The 19,224-nt window shown below is 41.9% G+C and overlaps 2 protein-coding genes across 2 annotated transcripts; one reads left to right on the forward strand and one right to left on the reverse strand.

The window, feature by feature from the left end:
* The first annotated feature begins 2,081 nt into the window (after positions 1-2,081).
* Positions 2,082-10,045, forward strand: nop16 (NOP16 nucleolar protein homolog (yeast)). Its single transcript, XM_057821602.1, has 5 exons — positions 2,082-2,284; positions 5,131-5,239; positions 5,423-5,489; positions 5,719-5,825; positions 9,357-10,045. The coding sequence occupies exons 1-5, from the start codon at positions 2,178-2,180 to the stop codon at positions 9,492-9,494; spliced, it is 528 nt and encodes a 175-aa protein (XP_057677585.1). The 5' UTR covers positions 2,082-2,177; the 3' UTR covers positions 9,495-10,045.
* Positions 9,961-18,957, reverse strand: arl10 (ADP-ribosylation factor-like 10). The gene is made up of 4 exons (XM_057821601.1): positions 18,739-18,957; positions 16,421-16,598; positions 16,157-16,332; positions 9,961-11,072 (listed from the first exon to the last, which is right to left on the reverse strand). The coding sequence occupies exons 1-4, from the start codon at positions 18,889-18,891 to the stop codon at positions 10,899-10,901; spliced, it is 681 nt and encodes a 226-aa protein (XP_057677584.1). The 5' UTR covers positions 18,892-18,957; the 3' UTR covers positions 9,961-10,898.
* Between the last annotated feature and the right edge of the window lie 267 nt (positions 18,958-19,224).

Raw genomic sequence — 19,224 nt, forward strand, 5'->3', positions numbered from 1 at the left:
GTTGAGGTGTGTCATAACCTGAAAATGACGTTTGTAGGGACATTTAGGGGGAGCACTGTAATAATAATAATAACAATAATGCGTTAAAGACGCATTGCATTGCATTATTCTTTCACTCCGCACTGTAGCAGTCGGACAGAAGACTCGTTTCTCATCCAAAAATGATTTAAGTGACGTTCGTTGCTCTTGCTTAATGAGGAAATGAAGTGTATTTCTGACCAAACTTTAGAAATGGATCCATCCATAAGAAGAGCTTTGCACTCGGAAATTGTATTCAAGCAGATAGTTGCTTCCTGTAGCTCCCGCCTCTTTCTCCTGATTGGCTGGAACATCGGACCGCAGGGGAAGTGTTTGAACAGTCGAATCAGGAAGTGCGCCGTGCAATCACTGGCATTGATTCTGATGTTATATTCTCTTGTTATTGCAATTTTAAAGTCTACGTTCGCTACATCAAGTGAAAATGAACGTACTGTGCAAAAATTGTATTTGTTCTAAATTACCGGAGCACACTGAAATTTTCCACTTCCTTGGTTTTACAGTCTGTGTTAACATCACTCAGTGGATCATAAACATGTGTTTCAAAAGCTTGATTGTGACATCTATTGGGACACAACAAAGTCCAATTAGCTGATATTTCATTGTGTTTTTTTAGTTGTCAATTGTGTTACAGATGAACGCGGGAATGACCGGCCACCTTTGGCTCACGAAAGGACAATCGAGGCCTTCCCTTTGCTCTCTCTGCAGGTGGACATTAACCGAGAGATGCTCTTTGCGGCGGACGCGGTGATCAATGAATGTGCCGCAGAGTTTTTAAGGATGCATTAGGAAACACTTTTTACCTTTTACCGCCCCGCCAGGCACGACGGCAGCGGCATCGTTATTGATCCGCTCTTCGCTCAGAATTTATAATGCAGTATTGAGCGCCTCGTTGTCGTTAACTTATTGGGTGCCATCTGACGGGGATCGACGTCTAATCCGATTTTCCCAGTTAAAATGCATTGAACCTCCATTGCTGTCAATGGCACGAAAACATGATCATTCACTGCAAGAGCTAAAGGCAATGGGAGAATGGGAGGTTTCTTTGCTAAAGCCATCTCCACCCTGAACAGCCATATGTAACACCAGATCACCCAATGTTCAATATTCATTTACATGCAATGTACTATGTGCAATACTTATTAAGTGCAATATTCAATGCCTCACTGTCAACCTCTGCAACTTAACTTCTATTCACACATATTCTATGTGCAATACTTATTTACGTGCAATATTAATCCGCAATATTCAATGCCCTCACTGTCAACTGCTGCTACTTCAGTTATTTGCACTGCCTGAACATAGGACTACCTCATACATATTTTATATTTATTTACATTTTATACTTTTATTCTTGCAAGCCACTTTTGAGATTTTTACTTGTGCAGTATTCAATGCTTCACTGTCAACTGCTGCTACTCCACTTAAATTATTTGCACTGCCTGAATGTAGGACTACCTCATACATATTTTATATTTATTTAGATTTTGTATCTTTATTCTTGCAAGCCACTTTCGAGATTTTTTACTTGTCCTGCACTGTAAAGGGAGATGCTCCACAATTTCATTGTACAACCATATAATGACAATAAAGGGCTATTCTATTCTATTCTATTCTATTCTATTCTATTCTATTCTATTCTATTCTATTCTATTCTATTCTATTCAGAACCAACGTGCTTTTCAGTCATGTTACATATCTTGTTGAAGAAAATTAAAAGTCGAAACGAAGCTATGAATTGATTTAGCTGAGTTTAGCTCACATTCATAGTGGGGGTTTTTTTATTTATTTTTTGGAGTCAAAACGGCTTCTATGAGTTTCCCTGACGTTGCTCACTACTGAAGTCTAGTGGAAAAAATAATTACTGCAGTACTCATCAACTTAATTTAGTCCAAACAATAAATTATGCGGTTATTATTTACTCTCTTAATGTTGTGTTGTTGTTTAAATTGGGTTGGTTAAAAAAAAAAAAACTTAACAGATTCTATAATTTTCCATCACATAAAGCTCGTTGGCCACATGACCGGAAATAAATAGTCGCAACATCCTGTCTGTCGCACGTTGGCCACTTGTCCTTTCTGCTAACCGACCAAGCCCTCATCCCATTGGAATAACTCTACTTTTCTTTGTGATCATTAATCATGCCGAAAGCCAAAAAGACGAGAAGGAAGATGAAGTTCGATTACAACAAAGACCGCAAGAAACTGAAGAAAAGGTTAATGAAGAAAGCCAACCCAAGGATAGAAAAGTAAGCGTGACGGAGGGACGCTGCGTAGCATGCTAGGCTAACTCAAACGAGCTAAACTGTCCAATACTGTTTTTTTTTTTTTTTTTTTTTGCCATTAGAGCGTTTGCATATTCTTTGTTGTATGGCAATGTTTTTACTCTACTGTATGTGTTATTCCCTTTGAAGTCATGTGGATTTTACTGTATATGGAAAAACAAACACCTATATGCAAGGTCTTAGGTTTGGTGTCAATATTGGTAGGGACGGTATAACCTGCATGTACACTTTTTGCTGGGGACAGGACATTAATAACATCAAACGGATTGGGTGAACAGGGGTCAGGGCTACATTTCTCACCAATATGAACCTAATTAAATGATAGCCTAAATGATTAATGCAAAATAAATCTAATACCAACTTTCACACTGCAAATTTACAGTATGACGTCTTAATCTGATCGTTTTTATAAAATCTAGTCAAATTTTCTCCATCTTGTTTTGAGTGTTAAAGGTTAATTAACAGATGAATGTCTTCCACTTTAAGTCAGTGGTTCTTAACCTGAGTTCGATGCAACCCCATTGGCTTGGTGAGTTAGTCTAAGGGGTTCGGCGAAGGTAAAGAAACGCAGAGCCCTGTTTTTATACGCTGATTAACTAAGCTTTTTAGGCCAGGTTTTGGGCTGGTTTGCTCTTAATTTACAGGCGAATCCATTTCTTTAACAAGCTAATCCTCGTCCTTACGTGAGGAGGAACTGGTTTGCTCAATGGAAGGTTGACTCGTACTTGGTATGAGGGAATACAACAGACCAATGGGCAGCGTGATCTCAAATTTTGAGCTGTTTATACAACATGCTATCAAAATGAGAAGAATTTTGACTGGGAGTTTGCTAAATTATTAACTTGCTAGCTTAGATTTAGAGCTGCAGCTATCGAATATTTTAGTAATCGAGTAATCGACTGAAAAGTCTATCGATTAATCGAGTAATCGGATCAAACTTTTTTTTTCTTTTAGGTAAAGAGCAATTATAAATATGCATGAGAAAAAAAGGCATTTAATCCAATATTGAACCATTTTCAGTCAATCAATGTCTTTATTTTCGATCTACATGGTTGGAAACGGCCAACAATTGCATCTCAGATGTGACTAGAAAAAAAAATCACTGCTTTCACTCAAAAAAACTTCTAGATCTTATTAAAAAAACAACAACATATTTCTTACCTAAAAATGTAATTACGCTTGATATCACACATCACTTGAAAGCTATGTGTTTTTCCCACGTGTTTCAATTGAATTTCTATTTTTGTCAAGCTATTTGTAAGTTCTAGTTAAGTTTTAAGTTAGTCTAAACTGTAAGTCCTGATAGGATTTGGAGTTTTTGCAGTGTTCACAATAAATGTATGATACCTGCTGTATTGGAGCACATTAGGGGCCAGTGCTACTTGGTGTTTTATTCAGCAGACTACTGAGCTAAAACTGACAGTTAGCTTTTTTTAATTTTACACCCTCATCACTCTACTGCGCTGTGTTTTTACAGATTAAATAAAGCCTGTATGTAAGACACGTTAGCCACGCATCGACAGTGGTCATAATCAATAGAAACCTAGCCGAAGGGCTAACATTACGAGAGCGAGTGACAGTAACGTTATATTTATTAGCGCTGAGAAGTCTACTGCTTAAAGATGGCGGCTGTTTACTAACACTGCCCAGACGCGGCCGAGTCTGTCATTTTGCATCTAGTCCTAAATGCATGCCATATCTATGAGATGCATCGGACGCTACCCGCTACCACACTAGCATCATGCGGGCGTAGTTTTTAGCAACGTCGGTGTAGTTTGTCGCAGCTGTGGGTTGCAGTAAGTTTTATTTATTTATTTTATTGCTTCTTCCTCTACGCACATGACGTCAGCGCGTTGTCCCGCATTAAAAGTAGTCCGGGCAAAACGTGATGCTTAGAGCTGGCAAAATTAAATGATTCCTCGAGGTGAATTAAAATTACTCGGATCAGTTTTTAAACTCAAGTTACTCGAATTACTCGAGTATTCGTTTCAGCTCTACTTAGATGATAAAATAATCGCTTTATTTTCTTATTTCCAAGGGTTCAGTGAATCCACATGTGATACTTGTGGGGTTTGGTACCTCTAGTGAGGTTAAGAACCACTGCTTTAAGTAAATATTACTGCAGTATTTGTTCTTACTAAAGCCATACATCTGAAAGTTGGTCATTTTTCACCTAAATCAAGAAAAAAATGCTTTTCAAATAATGTTTTCAACAATGTCTGTTCTTGAATTAAGAACATTTGTGACAAGTTTTTAAAAATATTAAATCTACAAACTATTTGATTAAAATAAGTATTTTCAGCTATTTTATTTCAACAATACTCGGTGAGTAAAATTTCCTGAAGCACTGGCAGATAATTTCACTTATTTCTAGTAAGTTTACACTGAAAACATGGGAAGTTTTTTGTTTATTTTTATTTTTTGGTTCAGGTTTTGCAGTGCGTATATATTGGTTTAGGTCAGGGGTGGGCGAATCGGTCCTCGAGGGCCGCAGTGGGTCCTGGTCTTTGTTGCAACTGATTCAGCACAGACAGTTAAACCAATGAGGTTTGAACAGAAACAAGAAGCACCTGATTGCAATGGACTGATTGCACTTGTAAGACACCATTCTTTTTATTCTTTAATCTACTTTTAGCTTTATCAACACTGGCATCTGGAAAACAACACAACAAGGATTTTTTTGCGCCAGTGACAATTTGTCACGCCTCTGCTAAATTTTGCCCAATTTTGGGGGAATATGGCTCAGAAAAATGCCAACAACATAATCTGGGTGTTTAACATTTACATGGTGTGGATTGATATTTGTTCAGTAAACAACTTCGAGAGGCATGGAATCCAAGGAAGTCCACAGCCAGGAACCTGCAAGACATGGGCCTCGCATACGACCCCAATCGCAGTTTGCCCATCAACAAAGACGGCGTAAGTTGGGCTTGTTGCTTTGCTCTTGAATTGTGATTCTGCTACATTTTTCCTCCAGGGTATCTTTTCGAGATGCTAATTGTATGTCACACACTTGTTTCAAATATGAAAAATGTCTCCTTTTGACATGCTAATCCATAACATTGCTTTATGAGCTGATTTTTTTTTTTTAATGCATTACAGCGCCTAGGATTAAACAAAGGCCCCAAGGTTACCGGCCATATAGTGACAAAGCCCTACGTCCTTAATCGTAAGTTTTTCTGTGTATGCGTGGGCAATACATATTACAAATATTGTCGTGAGCGTCGGTGATATTTTATGCCGTTTTATTCCAAAGAATGATTTGTATTCCTGAAATGTTTTGGCTAGAAAAATTGTTGACCACGTCAACATTACTTTGTTTTTTCTATCGCTTTTGGGCAAAATGGGGCAAATGTAACATATGTATTAAAAAGATGTAATGTGCATTGTGTGAGCAGAGCTGGAAGAGGAGGCCAACCTTCCAGTCAAGGACACCAAGACACTTTCATCGGACTTGATCCAGTACGTCCAACACATGATCCGAGAACACAAAGAGGACTACAAGGTGAGAAGCGTAGCAACAAATGGGCACCTTTTTTTCCCATCTTCAGCCCAGATCCAAACGTTTATGGCCACTGATGAACATATTCGTCTTTGTTTTTCAACGTCTTACGCTGCGTTCAGACCGACCGCATATGGTCGCGTTGCTCACCCTACACCCGTCACCAAATGCTGTTTTGTGTTTATACCAATGTCATTCTCGTCTGTCTTTCAGACAAATACAAATCTCATAGTCATTTCAAAATGTGTCTAGTTTTCGTCAACGAAATCTAAACCATTTTGTAAAGTGTTAGTTCAGCCTAACGATATGACAAAAATTGTTTCCACGATAAGTATTCTTATCAGTCGAAATGGATAATTATCACAATCATTTTTTTTCAAGTCTGATTTTTGCCCTTGAGTGAAAGTTGACAAAACCAGATGCTGCTTTAATTAATCTTTAGTGCCAGAACAAAGATGCATACGTGGTGACAAACTACTACACAGCATTTCACAAATATGAGGAACATTGCACATAATAAAAAGTTAACAAAATGCAGAACATTGCACAAAATCTGACGTAGACATGCAATGTTAAAAAAAAAAAAGAAATGACCAATAATAGCCAAACTAATTTTAATGGACAGTCGGCAACATGTTAGTCTTTCGCGCATGAAATTTTAAGGTGTCAGACAATGTCAAGAAAATAGACAAAAGAAAGTGTTCAGTTTCCAACATAAACAACACAGCCATTGCTTTAAAAATTACGGGCCAGAAAAATAAGTCTGTCCACAGAATCAGGCTTTAATTCTACTCTGTGACAGGTCTCAATAATGTTGTACTGAATACCCTCTCAGAGCTAGTGTTCACGTCGCATCGGTGCCCTCTGGTGTTTGGCTGGTGTAATAAGTTACAGTCTATCGACTTTTATCAAACGTCTGTTGATTAAAAAATAAGACGATATTGATTGTTATCGTTTTATGGCCCGGGGTTAGTGTTAGTCAACGATGACTCAAATGTTTTTGTCTGCAAATTCTAAAGTTTTAGTCCCAAAAAAATAAAGGTGTCCAATAGAGCTGTCCCGACTAGTCGATGTCATCGATGACGTAAAAGTTGACAAGCGCAACGTCCCGTCGACTGTTAATGAAGGGTAGAAAAAAAAGGTGCGTGGAAAGTTGAGAATAGTCGGACGCTCTGTATGCAAGCAGGGAAAGTGGCACAAGGCCAAAAAAGTGCACAAGAGTGGCCAAAACACTTATTTCAACGAAATAAAGGAAGGTACACTGTTGTGTCCTGTCTCTTCAATGCCAAGCTTGGCTGCACGTCGGCGGTGAATGAACACCTAAAGCGCTGTCACCCAGTTGTCATTTTGAAAGACGACAGGAGACGACAAGCTGGCAGATCGTAAGTTCATCTAACTAACTAACGACATGTTTTATTGAAGTTGCTCAGCCTATTGCGATATCCAATGAGTCACTTTATTGCACAGTCAAGAAAAATGATGGGGGTAATTTTCAAGGCTGCTTTTTATAGCCGCATGCGTGTGTGTGTGTGTACATGTGCCTTTTCATTGCATATGAGACTCCAATTCCTTTCACAGATGTTTATTGGTCATCGACACGCCATCGAATTAAAGTTCAGACATTCAAAATAAGAAAACGCATCGATATTAAACACTAAACATTAGCATTGCTACATTGAGGCTAATGGGGGGAAAAAGACAACCTACTTAGCCTGCTATAAAACATTAGCAGTCTTCTCCAAAACGCAAACTAAAAGGTGATACTTCAAACATGAAAAATTGCTGGTTAACAGCATTTGCAAACAAAAAAAATGCAGAAAAATGTATTTCTGACACCACATGGAATGACAAAAAGGTTTTTTTTGCGGAGTGTAAAGCTTGCCAGGGTACCCGCGGGTTTTTAAAAGTATTAAAAAGGCATTGAATTTAGTTTTCCATTATTAAAGGTATTAAAAGTTTTAAATTAGCTGTCGTAAGTCTTGAATTTTTTCACCGTGGTTTTAAATTTCAAGAACATCTCAGTGCAACCTAAATTATATCCGTGACGAAGTTTTGGTTTTTTTTTTAATCCATAATGAAGATTTTTACAAGTTATTTGGGGAAAATTCATATTTGATTCATCGTTACAAGTGTAAAGGAAAACTCTTTTCTTGTTTCTAATGTGGCTTAAATTTGATGAACTCCTGTGCTAATAGGTGTATTTAGAAATTGAAATATATAATTTATGCATTTTAAAAAATCACAAGTTTACTATTGACAGCATGCGATTAGTCGCGATTTTAAAAAATTAATCGCTTGAGCGCACGTTTATTATTACAATATTTTGATAAGGTAGGTCATGACATAAAGAGGGCCGGTCTGTGGCACAAAACTTTTTGTTTTAATTATATCTTCAATAAATGTGCATTCTTTTGTCAAACACACTTAGTAATTGAGGTTAAATTTGATGTTCAGTGCTTTATTTTTTTAATATGATTAAATATTATCTAAATAATGGGTGCGAGAAAAGTATTAATTTTCAGTTGAAATGGCATTCAAAAGGTCTTAAAAGTCTTGAATTTAGATCTATCAATCCTGGGGGGACCCTGGCTTGCAGTTAGCGGTTTAGCGAACATACTTCCGGTGAACATTTCAAAATAAAAGCACGCCATGTTCGTCATTTAAATAACGATTTCTGGAGTTAATCCTAATTCAGATTCTACACTAAGAATAGCTTTAAAATGACACCCTTTTTGAAAAATCTGATTGGCAATAAGTATTATAATGCTATTATATATGGTAGTACACTATAATATTAATGCTTTAATAATTTTTTTTTCAGAATTGTTTTGAATCATGTTGGAAAGGCAAAGTCAGTGTTCTGAATCCGTATACATTCCATTTTTACACCAGTTAATGGTATCAGCATTTGACCTCATTTTTTATTTGTAATTTATTATTGTTATTTACGTTTATTTATACTTTAATAAAGAACTTAAGTGTTCCCAAATGTTTTTGTGAATTAATAAGCGTCAACAAAATTTCATTGCTAATTTTTTTTTTTTTTTTAATTATTAGTCAACTAATCGTAAAAATAGTCTGCTGACGAATTGGGAGAAAATGAGTCGTTTGGGACAGCCCTAGTGTCCAGTTTTGAAGGAAGATTGACAGACGAGCACATATTGTAGCGTTTACCAGGACAACGCCAACTTGGTGATGATAATACACACTCGACAGTAAATTATTTTTGATGAATTACACCCGCCAAAACGCCCCCAACTGAATATTGTGCGAGAGTTCAAGACGAGGCTCTAAATACTAAGGCTACGGGGTTACATTTAGTGTGCGATGATCACTCGGCGCGGATGTTTAAAGGTTAAAGCAACATTGCATATTTCCATGCCGCTGTACATACACATTCACTGTCCATGATTTCCCAAGAGTTTTTTTGTTTTCCATTCTTAGCAAGGCCAATTGTATTTGCACGCCAATTTTCAAATGTGAACAAAAACATTGATTCAACTGGATTTTTCACTTGAAAACGTTCGTCCACAGGCGATGGCCCGTGACGAGAAAAACTACTACCAGGATACGCCCAAGCAGATTAAAAGGAAGATCAACGAGTATAAGCGCTGCCACGCGCAGCACTACGAAGCCTTTGTTGCCTCACTCGCCGTCCCCGTGGCCCCCTGAGAACTTTCAAGTAGGAGGGTTCTGAGACCATCTTCCCAATGTACTTGATAAGAGGACTTGGCAATTCATGGAGTCTATATCGATGACTCATTTTTTTTGCCTCTACATTTGTGTTGACAAAAGGACAAGTCTGAGAAAATAACCAAAATGCGTCCATCAACTCTTTGATGGCGGAAGACGTCAAGTTGATATGAACAGAATTGGCTGGCAGCGGATGATCGTGATTCTGTAAAATCATGGGCAGGGATAGGTGTCCAATCCATTTTGACCGTTCAAATGAATTCTATCGCGCACATCACTATTCTTCAAAAATGTTCATGTTTAGTTGTAACAAATGACGATTTATTCGCATTTTTTTATTATTGTATAAAATAACTATTTTAGATGCAATTAAATGTGTTCTCTTCTGTTTTTTCATCAGGAAAATACAATCTATAGTTATAAATAAGTGACTCTTGTGTATTACAACAAAGCAGTTTTTATTTTCCACACATCAAAATACAATACGATATGCACGGAAACTGGCAATAACCTCTTTTCCAGACATGAACCATAAAATGAATATACAGTATTTCTAAGACCACATTAGATAAAAGAAAATAAATGTGTGTGTGTGTGTGTGTGTGTTGGGGGGGGGGCAGTATTGGGAGTCTTTTCACAACCATCAATCGCTGATATTAATATAAAAATGGACTTTTCTGTCACTTTTCTGTTCTTGATACCAACGCAAACTTTATGAACGGTAAAGTCACAATTTTATACCCCGCCGGAAAAACGTTAACCACCAAGACATAGAGACAAAAAGAAAAGCGAAGTCAAACTAGTTAGCTGACAAAACGGCCTACGGGTGTGGTCATCTCGAGTTTCAATCTCTTCTGCGTAAGCGGTGTGCTCAAGGCCAATCAATGGGAACACAACTCTAGGAGCAAGATGAGTTGAATCATGAATGCATATATTGAACTTGAAATAGCAGCAAAGGACTGCCTTCATCTTCAATGTCTTTGATTCTTCGGCAGCACAAAAATAGGCGAGAAGGAAGTATAATCTTCCGCAAATAACCTTGAACCGCAAATATGTTCGCTGTACCCTAGCCTCCGAGGCATATTTTCCAAGAAAATGCTGTCCGCCAAATTGATTGGATGACCATATTTATGATTGTATTTAGACCCTAGTTCTTAGTAGTGTGTCACAAGACGATGACTCACCAATTCAAATAGTCCCACATTCAGGTAGTTCAGACCTCAACTCCCATTGTCATTGGCTGACGTTTTAGTTTGTTTTTATTTCATTTGGAGTTGCCACTCAGAACCAAAATGGCTGTGATGTAGAAGATTTCAAACATTTAGCCCATCTCCGTTCAAACTGTTCTAGCTTGCGGCACATTTCCCTCCCACCCTCCCTTTATCAGACAAGCTGGAGCAGGAGGTTCTGGAAGGCTTGCAGGCCCTGGCAGGAATTCCTCTGCGCGCCATCTGAAGCCAACTGAGCGGCCAGGAGGAACAGCTTCCTTTCCTCCGCCACCGAGCCCAGAGAGAGTGCCTGGTGAAGCTCCGATATGCTCACGGCCTCTGGTTTATCCTGGGCAAGAAACAAAACCTTTTTCGGCAAAATCTTGTCAGATTTGGTAAGGTGCCATCGTAAAGGCCACAAGTGGAGTGCGTCAACTCCCAATGTTCTAGTCATTTCTGTGTTCACCACATCATTGTTTGATACCTGTGAAGTTGCCCCCTTATTAGATGCAAATGTATACAAAAATTATATTGTTTTTGAAATCTATTGTTTATAGGTCAATCAGTGGTCAACCCCCCCAACGTTGATTAAAAATGGTGTCATTCCTTTGTGCTGTAAAGAACTTGAGTTTGAGAGATTTTTTTTTCGAGGGATGACATGACTCTCAGACCCAATTTCCTGCAAAATGGACCCGAAACGGTGCCATTCATTTGTGCTAGTTGTTGGGACACCCCTCTGTTATTGAGAGAGTTGGTACACTTCGTCAGCCGCGACAGAGTCGCTGCGATCCACGTCATCACTTGAAATTAATATCTACCATACCATCATCTTCCGCTTGCTCCGAGATCGGGTCGCGGGAGCAGCAGCTTTAGCATGGAAGCCCAGACTTCCCTCTCCCGAGCCACTTCAACCAGCTCCTCCGGGGGGATCCCAAGGCGTTCCCAGGCCAGCCGAGAGACATAGTCTCTCCAGCGTGCCCTGGGTCGTCGTCCCTGGGGCCTCCCGCCGGTGGAACGTACCCGGAACACCTCGCCAGGGAGGCGTCCGGGACGCATCCAAACCAGATGCCTGAGCCACCTCAGCTGGCTCCTCTCGAGGCGGCGGAGTAGCTGCTCGACGCAGAGTTCCTCCCGGATGACCGAGCTTCGCACCCAATCTCTAAGGGAGAGCCCGGACACCCTGCGGAGAAAACTTATTGCGGCCCCTTATATCCGGGATCTTGTTCTTTGGGTCACGACCCACAGCTCGTGACCATAGGTGAGGGTAGGAACATGGATCGACCGGTAAATTGAGAGCTTGACCTTTCGGCTCAGTTCTTTCTTCACCACTACGGACCGGTGCAGAGCCTGCATTACTGCAGACACAGCACCGATCCGTCTTTCAATCTCCCGCTCCTTCCTCCTCTCACTCGTAAACAACACCCCGAGATTCGAGAACTCCTCCTCTTAGGGCAGGATCTCATCCCCGACCCGGAGAGGGCACTCCACCCTCTTCCGACTGAGGACCACGGTCTTGGATTTGGAGGCGCTGATCTTCATCCCGACCGCTTCACAATCGGCTGCGAACCGCTCCAGTGAGAGAGTTGGAGGTCATGGCCTAATGAAGCCAATAGCACCACATCATCTGCAAAAAGCAGAGATGCAATGCTGAAGTCACCAAACAGGACCCCTTGACGTTTTGGCTGCGCCTAGAAATTCTGCCCATAAAAATTATGAACAGAATCGGTGACAAAGGGCAGCCTTGGCAGAGTCCGACCCTCAAAGGGAATGAATTCGACTTACTGCCGGCGATGCGGACCAAACTCTGACACCGGTTGTACATGGACCGTATAGCCCTTACCAAGGGACTTGGTACCCTGTACTCCCTGAGCACCTCCACGAGTCCCCACAGCACATGGTCGAACGCCTTCTCCAGATCCACAAACGCATGTAGACCGATTGGGCGAACTCCGATGCACCCTCGAGGACCCTGCCGAGGGTGTAGAGCCGGTCCGCTGTTCCACGGCCGGGACGAAAACCACACTGCTCCTCCTGAATCCGAGATTTGACTTCCCAACGTATCCTCCTCTCCAGCACCCCGGAATAGACTTTACCGGGGAGGCTGAGGAGTGTGAGCCCTCTATAATTGGAACACACCCTCCGGTCCTTCCAAAATTAATATCTTAATATCTATAAAACGATAGCACCACAAACTGAAATTTTTACAGCACAAACGAACGGCACCATTTTGGTTCCATTTTGCAATAAATCGGGGGCTGTGTGACGTCATCACTCGAAATTAATAGCCATTTTTTTATCAAAACGAGGAGGGTTGATTTCAGATTGACCAATAAAAAAATTGTAAATACAGTGATACCTCGACTTACAAACATCTCTACATTCAAACTTTTCAGGTTAAGACACGTCTCAATGAGAAAATATGGACTGTTATGAAAGAAATTTCAGGATATGAAAGGCAAAAATACAGTCTGGCTGGTATTCAGTTTCCAGAACGTAACATACAGTGGTATGAAAAAGGTATCTGAACATTTTGGAATTTCTCACATTTCTGCATAAAATAACCATCAAATGTGATATCTTTGTCAAAATCGCACGGATGAAAAAACAGTCTGCTTTAACTAAAACCACCAAAACATAGTTTTCATATTTTAATGAGGATAGCATCCCATCAATAACAGAAGGGGGAAAAATAAGTGAACCGTCACCATCATTTTGTGCCCCCCCTTGGCAGCAATAACTTCAACCAGACGTGTCCTGTAGCCGCAGATCAGTCTGGCACATCGATCAGGACTAAAATTGGCCCACTCTTTTCGACAAAACGGCTATAGTTCCGTCAGATTCCTGGGATGTCTGGCATGAATCGCCGTCTTTAGGTCATGCCAGAGCATCTCAGGTCTGGACTTTGACTTGGCCACTCCCGAACGTGTATTTTGTTCTTCTGAAACCATTCTGAAGTAATAATAATAATAATACATCAAACTTGTATAGCGTTTTTTTGGACACTCAAAGACGCTTGAAGTCCTGAAGATTTATTTCTGCGTTTCGGATCATTGGCTTGTTGCAGCATCCATCCTCTTTTTAGCTTCAACTGTCTGAAAGAAAGCAGGTTTTATGCAAAACTTTTGAATAGATTCTTCCATTAATGATTGCAAGTTGTCCAGGCCCTGAGACGGCAAAACTGACCCAAATCATGATGCTCCCTCCACTATGCGTCACGTGGGGATGAGGTTGCCCGGTACACCAGTCTCACCGCTGTTCCAGCTATTGAGTCTGGCCACCATTCAGCAGATACAATTTCCAGGGCGGAGCAAGCCACAGCAAACGGACAGTGTAGTGGACCAATCAGCGATGGGCGGATGGGCGTTAGTAAAGTGATGAGGGCAGGACGAGGGACTTGCGCGCGGATGTAAACATACGAGGAGAGCGGAGTTTATTCAACATGGCTAGCGTGAGACAGACTGTTGTCAATGACTCATGTCGATGTTTTTGGTCATTTAAAACTGATTTTACCGTGGATTGGAAAATATTCTCGGCTCTCCTGTTCGCCATCTGTGTTGTTGTGGAGACGACTTCCGACGCGGAAGAGTGACGTTGCTCAGTAAGTACACGTCACGCAAATAAATGAATCTGATTGGACGGTTGATTTTGTCCGTGCTCGAGAGGTTGTTAATGGGCTGGGTCCCAGACTATTCTCACAGTGTTTGAAAAATACAGGGAGAACAGTCTGGCCATGCCAGGCAAGGGATGAGGTGTTGATGTAAGTGAGCTGTTCCATTTTTCCTCCACGCATGACGTGTGTTACTCCCAAACAATTCAACTTTGGTTTCATCACTCCACAGAATAACTTCTGCGGAGTGTTCAAGTGCCTTTTTGCAAACACGAAACGAGCAACAATTTTTTTTTAGACAGCAGTGGCTTCCTCTGTAGAGTCCTCCCTTGAACACCATTCTTGGCCATATACAGTAGTTGATGTGTGCACAGAGATATTGGACTGTGCCAGTGATTTCCTGAAGTCTAGCAGACACTCTAGGGTTCTTTTTTTACCTCTGTGCACTGAACTCTTGGTGGACGCCTGGACGGCCACTCCTTGAGAGAGAAGCAACGGTGCCAAACTCTCCATTTGTAGACAACTTCTCTGACTGTCCATTGATGACTCTTAGAGATGGTTTTGTATCCTTTATACAAATCAACAATCCTTGATGGCAGGTCTTCAGACAGCTCTTTTCACCGATCCACGATGCACATCAGACAATGCTTCTCATCAAGACATTTCTTTCCAGGTGTTTGTTTTATAGTGGGCAGGGCAACTTTAAACCACTCATCAGTGATTGGGAATACACCTGACTTCAAATGTTTTGTAAAATTGGGTTTCAATTGCTCTTAAGATCTCCTTAAGCAGAGGGTTCACTTACTTATTTTCCCCCTGCTGTCATTGTTTGCATGCTATCCTCATAAAAATATAAAAACCTATCAATATTTGGGTGGTTTTCGTAAAAGCAGACACTGTACTTTCATCTGTCTGATTCTGACAAAGATCAGATCACATTTGATGGTGATTTTATGCAGAAATGTGAGAAATTCCAAAAGGTTCAGATACTTTTTCACCCCACTGTACTTCTAGCTGCTCTGCCATTGGCTAGTGCCTATTGGCTAAGAGGGACTTCTACTGCATGTGTATGTGTGTATCCAGGCATCCTCTTCATTCACCCCTCATGTACCAACAGCTTTACATGAGTGTATTAACTCTGTTTTTTACATTATGCGCAACTCTGATTTTATGTTCATTGTGCAATAATCTAATTGTAACATGTATTTGTTACATGTTTTGATGCATTTTTATGCTTCATACAAGATATATGTCTGAATTTTGGGGGGGCTTGGAACGTGATTAAGGCATTTACATAGAAAATGTGTCTTCACTTACCGAATTTTCAAGTTACAAAACTACTTCCGCAACCAATTCATTTCGTAAGAAGAGGTACCTCTGTATCTTAAACGATAGCAGCACAAACAAAACTCTAAACAACACAAATGCTTGATATTGTTTTTATATGAATTTGTGTCTGATGAGGGGGGGTAACTCCATGGATTCATGAACTGTTCCCAAACTCGTGTGGTAATGTATCGCACCCTAGGTATTACCGATATCGAGATGGAATGAAATGAAGAATATATGACTATTTTTTTCGTTTTTGCCAAATTGCCCAGTGAGCAAGGCAGCTTTAGGGTGCCTGCTCGTCCGCCATAAATGTATGCGGCTCGCTGTGAGATTGAGTCGTTAATTCACTGGCTGCCATTGACGGCGATAGGCCTCAGATTTATTTGATCCGAAAGGAGTCGATTCAGTTCCTCACGGTCAAAAGGGATTAGAAGTCTATCGCCGTCAGTGGCGGCTAGTCTGCAATATTTTCACCTTCTTGTGACTTTTCTGACCTGTTTGTTTCCCATGACCACCACAGGGAGGTTGGGTCGCGTCTCCAGGAGGCGGTGCAGCTCCAACTTTGCCGCCGGGAGACGACCGCGGTCGGACGAGTCCACCACGTACACTAGCACGTGAGTCTTGATCAGATACTCTGCCCAGTAGCGGCGTAGTTCCTCGCCGCCGCCTACTGTAGAACAAAAGAGAATTCGTCTCATTTTTTTCCCCATTACGTCAACATCGTTCTTTGGCAAAAGATGGTGGTATTCGCAACTTACTCTCTAGGAAGTCCAGCTGGCAAGCGGACACAGTAAAACTCATGAAATTGAAGCCCCGGGTGGGGCGGCAGCAGCCCCTCTTAGTCCCCCCGGGCGTCAGGCCCTGAAGCATGCTGCTCTTGCCGGCTCCGTCCAAGCCCAGCACCAGGACCCGACGCTTCCCGGGGTCCTCTTCATCCTGAGGACACATGTAGTGACGAGGGGTTCTTCCCATTTTCCAGAAAGGTCGGGTTCTTTCGATACTTCCATAAGCTTGTCTACATATGACTGATGAAGGAGATAGTACCTTTTCTTGTAGGGACCGTCTAACTGTTTGCATTATTCTAACACACTTAATATAATCTATCAGGGAATAATATTGTTTCTCATATTTACTCTTTGACTGTTTACATTACTCTAAGACACCCAATATAAAATAAATAGTACTTATACCATAGTTTAAGGAAAACAAGCAGATTATAGGGCATAAGAGATAAATGATGCCTTCTTATCACGGAAGCCCAGCGTGCGCGTCATGCAACTGAGGAAGATTGACGCTGACAAGCCCACGTCCGCACCACCAAGTCTTGTAATCGGTTCTCCCGCACAGTCCAGAACAAATGGTGGGACGCCCTGTCCCAACACAAGGAACGCCGGAGAACGCCCAATATCCGACAGATAACACGACCGACAAGACTCCAAGAGCCCCTCTGACGCCGAGGTGGCAAAATCCCCAACCCTCGTAACTCCCGAATTCTCCTGTCCAATCCACAAACAGATAATAATCCTAAACACACCCTTCTTCCTGCCCACGGCCTACCCCATGAGAGCCTTCAAAAGACAATGTTTAACTAAGCATTGCCATTTTTTTCGGGGGAACCTTTTGTTGACTTGTGATAGATATAGTGATCTTGGGAGGAGTCTGCCTCCTCGCCTGAGTCTGTTTCCACTTGCCGTTTGATCTCTGTCGACCTGACTAAATTGTCAACTTGTGCTTCGAAGCATTTTTTCCAGCTTTCACAATTGAGTCTGTACAAGGAGTTAAGGTTAGAGTGAACGCGCGGAGTTCTTCAGCCTTTTGCCTGGGTTGTCGGGGTCTCGTCGGTCCGGGTCGTTGGATCTGCGCCATTTCGGGTCCGGCGGTTCGGCCGGCAATCTGGCTAAGAGGTCAGATTCCTTCGCTGGCGACCGGTCCAGGGTGTAACTTGCCTAAAGGTTAGCATCTCACCTTCCTGAGATCAAGCACTGTTGAAAAAAATGCTGCTCCTAGATGCTGAAGAATACCTAAAGAAGTCAGCCAAGACAACTTTGCATACGCTTATAATGTGAGACACCGCTTTCAATCATCTCCATTTTAAAATCATTTATTCATGTCATGCAGGCGAGTTCCTTGAATGTGTGCTCAGCCATTAAATATAATCAGCAGTATAACGTCTTCCCCAGAAAGAGGGGGCCTGGTGGAGCACCCCCCCCCCCCCCCCCCCATCTTTTCTGGTGTCAGTAAACAGCGAAACGGCAAGTAAACAAACCATCAGCGGTCCACCGGGGGACCGACTTCAAGCTGCGTCAAGTCTCGGAAGTGGCGCTCGCAGCTTGCTCGGGCTATTTTTTTCCCTTCTCATGCGGCGCTATCAACGTGGACTTTGCGCATACCGAGAGAGCTGTTAGCTTCAAGCTTGCAGCCATCTGCATTTTTATCAGTGTTGCCGAGCGGCTAATGAGATGAGAAGGGAACCCTCGGCAAATGATAGGATGTTGTGTGAAAATATCAAAACAGCCACGTAAAAAATCTACAAATGTTGAATTTGTGAGATACAGCGGTTTAACGATCATTGCGTGACGATGCTTGCAACTCTTAAGATCTGCATTTCAAGTTATTTTTGCCAAAAAGTCATTATTGACTCATTTTCTGCTTGCATTCAATTGACATGATGCTGCTCCTCCTCGGATTTTGGCCACCAGGGAGCAGCAGTCATTGAAGTCGCTCTTTTGCTTTTTAATATCATTGCTTCAAGAGTGGGGGGGTTGAATTTTACTTCCATGACAAGATGAATGCGATCGTGAGACACCCTCGACAGGTCCGTTCTTCTCGTGTGGCAAGCACTGGGAGAAGATTCCTCACAGGAAGGGCGACGGGGCAAATATTTTAAATATGGAACATCCCTGGCTGTCATCACTAATTAATTTTTTCTAATGATTGGACATTGTTATCAGAACAATCTGTCGTTTCTCGAATGACTCTGCGATTCCCAGCACTTAATTCAGCATCCAGCGACCGTCTCGGCGTGACGATAAAGTACACGATCATGCAGTCAAAACAAAAGGTAATCGCGTCCTACTTCCTTGATGACGGAGTAGTGCGCCTCCGGTGACCATATTCGCAGGCGGCGGCGGCGGCGCGGATAGAAGTAGTTGAGGGCGATGAAGATCGCCGAGCCCAGCGCGACCACGGCGGCGCCCAGCGCCACGGAGATATGCCGGAGAAGCAGCATGTGTCTGCGCGGCGGCGAGTGGAGTCGCTTCTCTTCTGCTGGCGCTGCGGTTCCCCCCTCCCGACATGTGACCGACCCCGCCCCCTCGCTCGCTCGCTCGTCTTGTTTTTTGGCTTTCCGAAAGAGGCGCAGCATTGACAGACAGCGGTGCGTTGGAGTGCGCCACTGGCTTGTTTACTTTGCCTTCGGAGACCTTACTGTTAAAAAAGCCTTGTATCACCATGTAACTTTGGACATTTCAAACATATTCCTGACCAGAGTTGGGTAGTAACGCGTTACATGTACTTGAGAAAAATTTACTTCGCCGTACTCTTTACTTGAGTAGATTGGTGA

This window comes from Corythoichthys intestinalis, chromosome 18 (assembly GCF_030265065.1).
Source record: "Corythoichthys intestinalis isolate RoL2023-P3 chromosome 18, ASM3026506v1, whole genome shotgun sequence".
Classification (NCBI taxonomy): domain Eukaryota; kingdom Metazoa; phylum Chordata; class Actinopteri; order Syngnathiformes; family Syngnathidae; genus Corythoichthys; species Corythoichthys intestinalis.

Bases quoted from the DNA above. Each gene is read 5' to 3' on its own strand.
- nop16 (XM_057821602.1), top strand. From the start codon at position 2,178: ATGCCGAAAGCCAAAAAGACGAGAAGGAAGATGAAGTTCGATTACAAC. The intron at 2,285-5,130 runs GTAAGCGTGACG...ATATTTGTTCAG, and splicing joins GCCAACCCAAGGATAGAAAA to TAAACAACTTCGAGAGGCAT. The intron at 5,490-5,718 runs GTAAGTTTTTCT...TTGTGTGAGCAG, and splicing joins AAAGCCCTACGTCCTTAATC to AGCTGGAAGAGGAGGCCAAC.
- arl10 (XM_057821601.1), bottom strand. From the start codon at position 18,891: ATGCTGCTTCTCCGGCATATCTCCGTGGCGCTGGGCGCCGCCGTGGTC. The intron at 16,599-18,738 runs GTAGGACGCGAT...ATGTGTCCTCAG, and splicing joins ACTACTCCGTCATCAAGGAA to GATGAAGAGGACCCCGGGAA. The intron at 11,073-16,156 runs GTCAGAAAAGTC...TTTCTTGCCCAG, and splicing joins TGGTCATGGGAAACAAACAG to GATAAACCAGAGGCCGTGAG.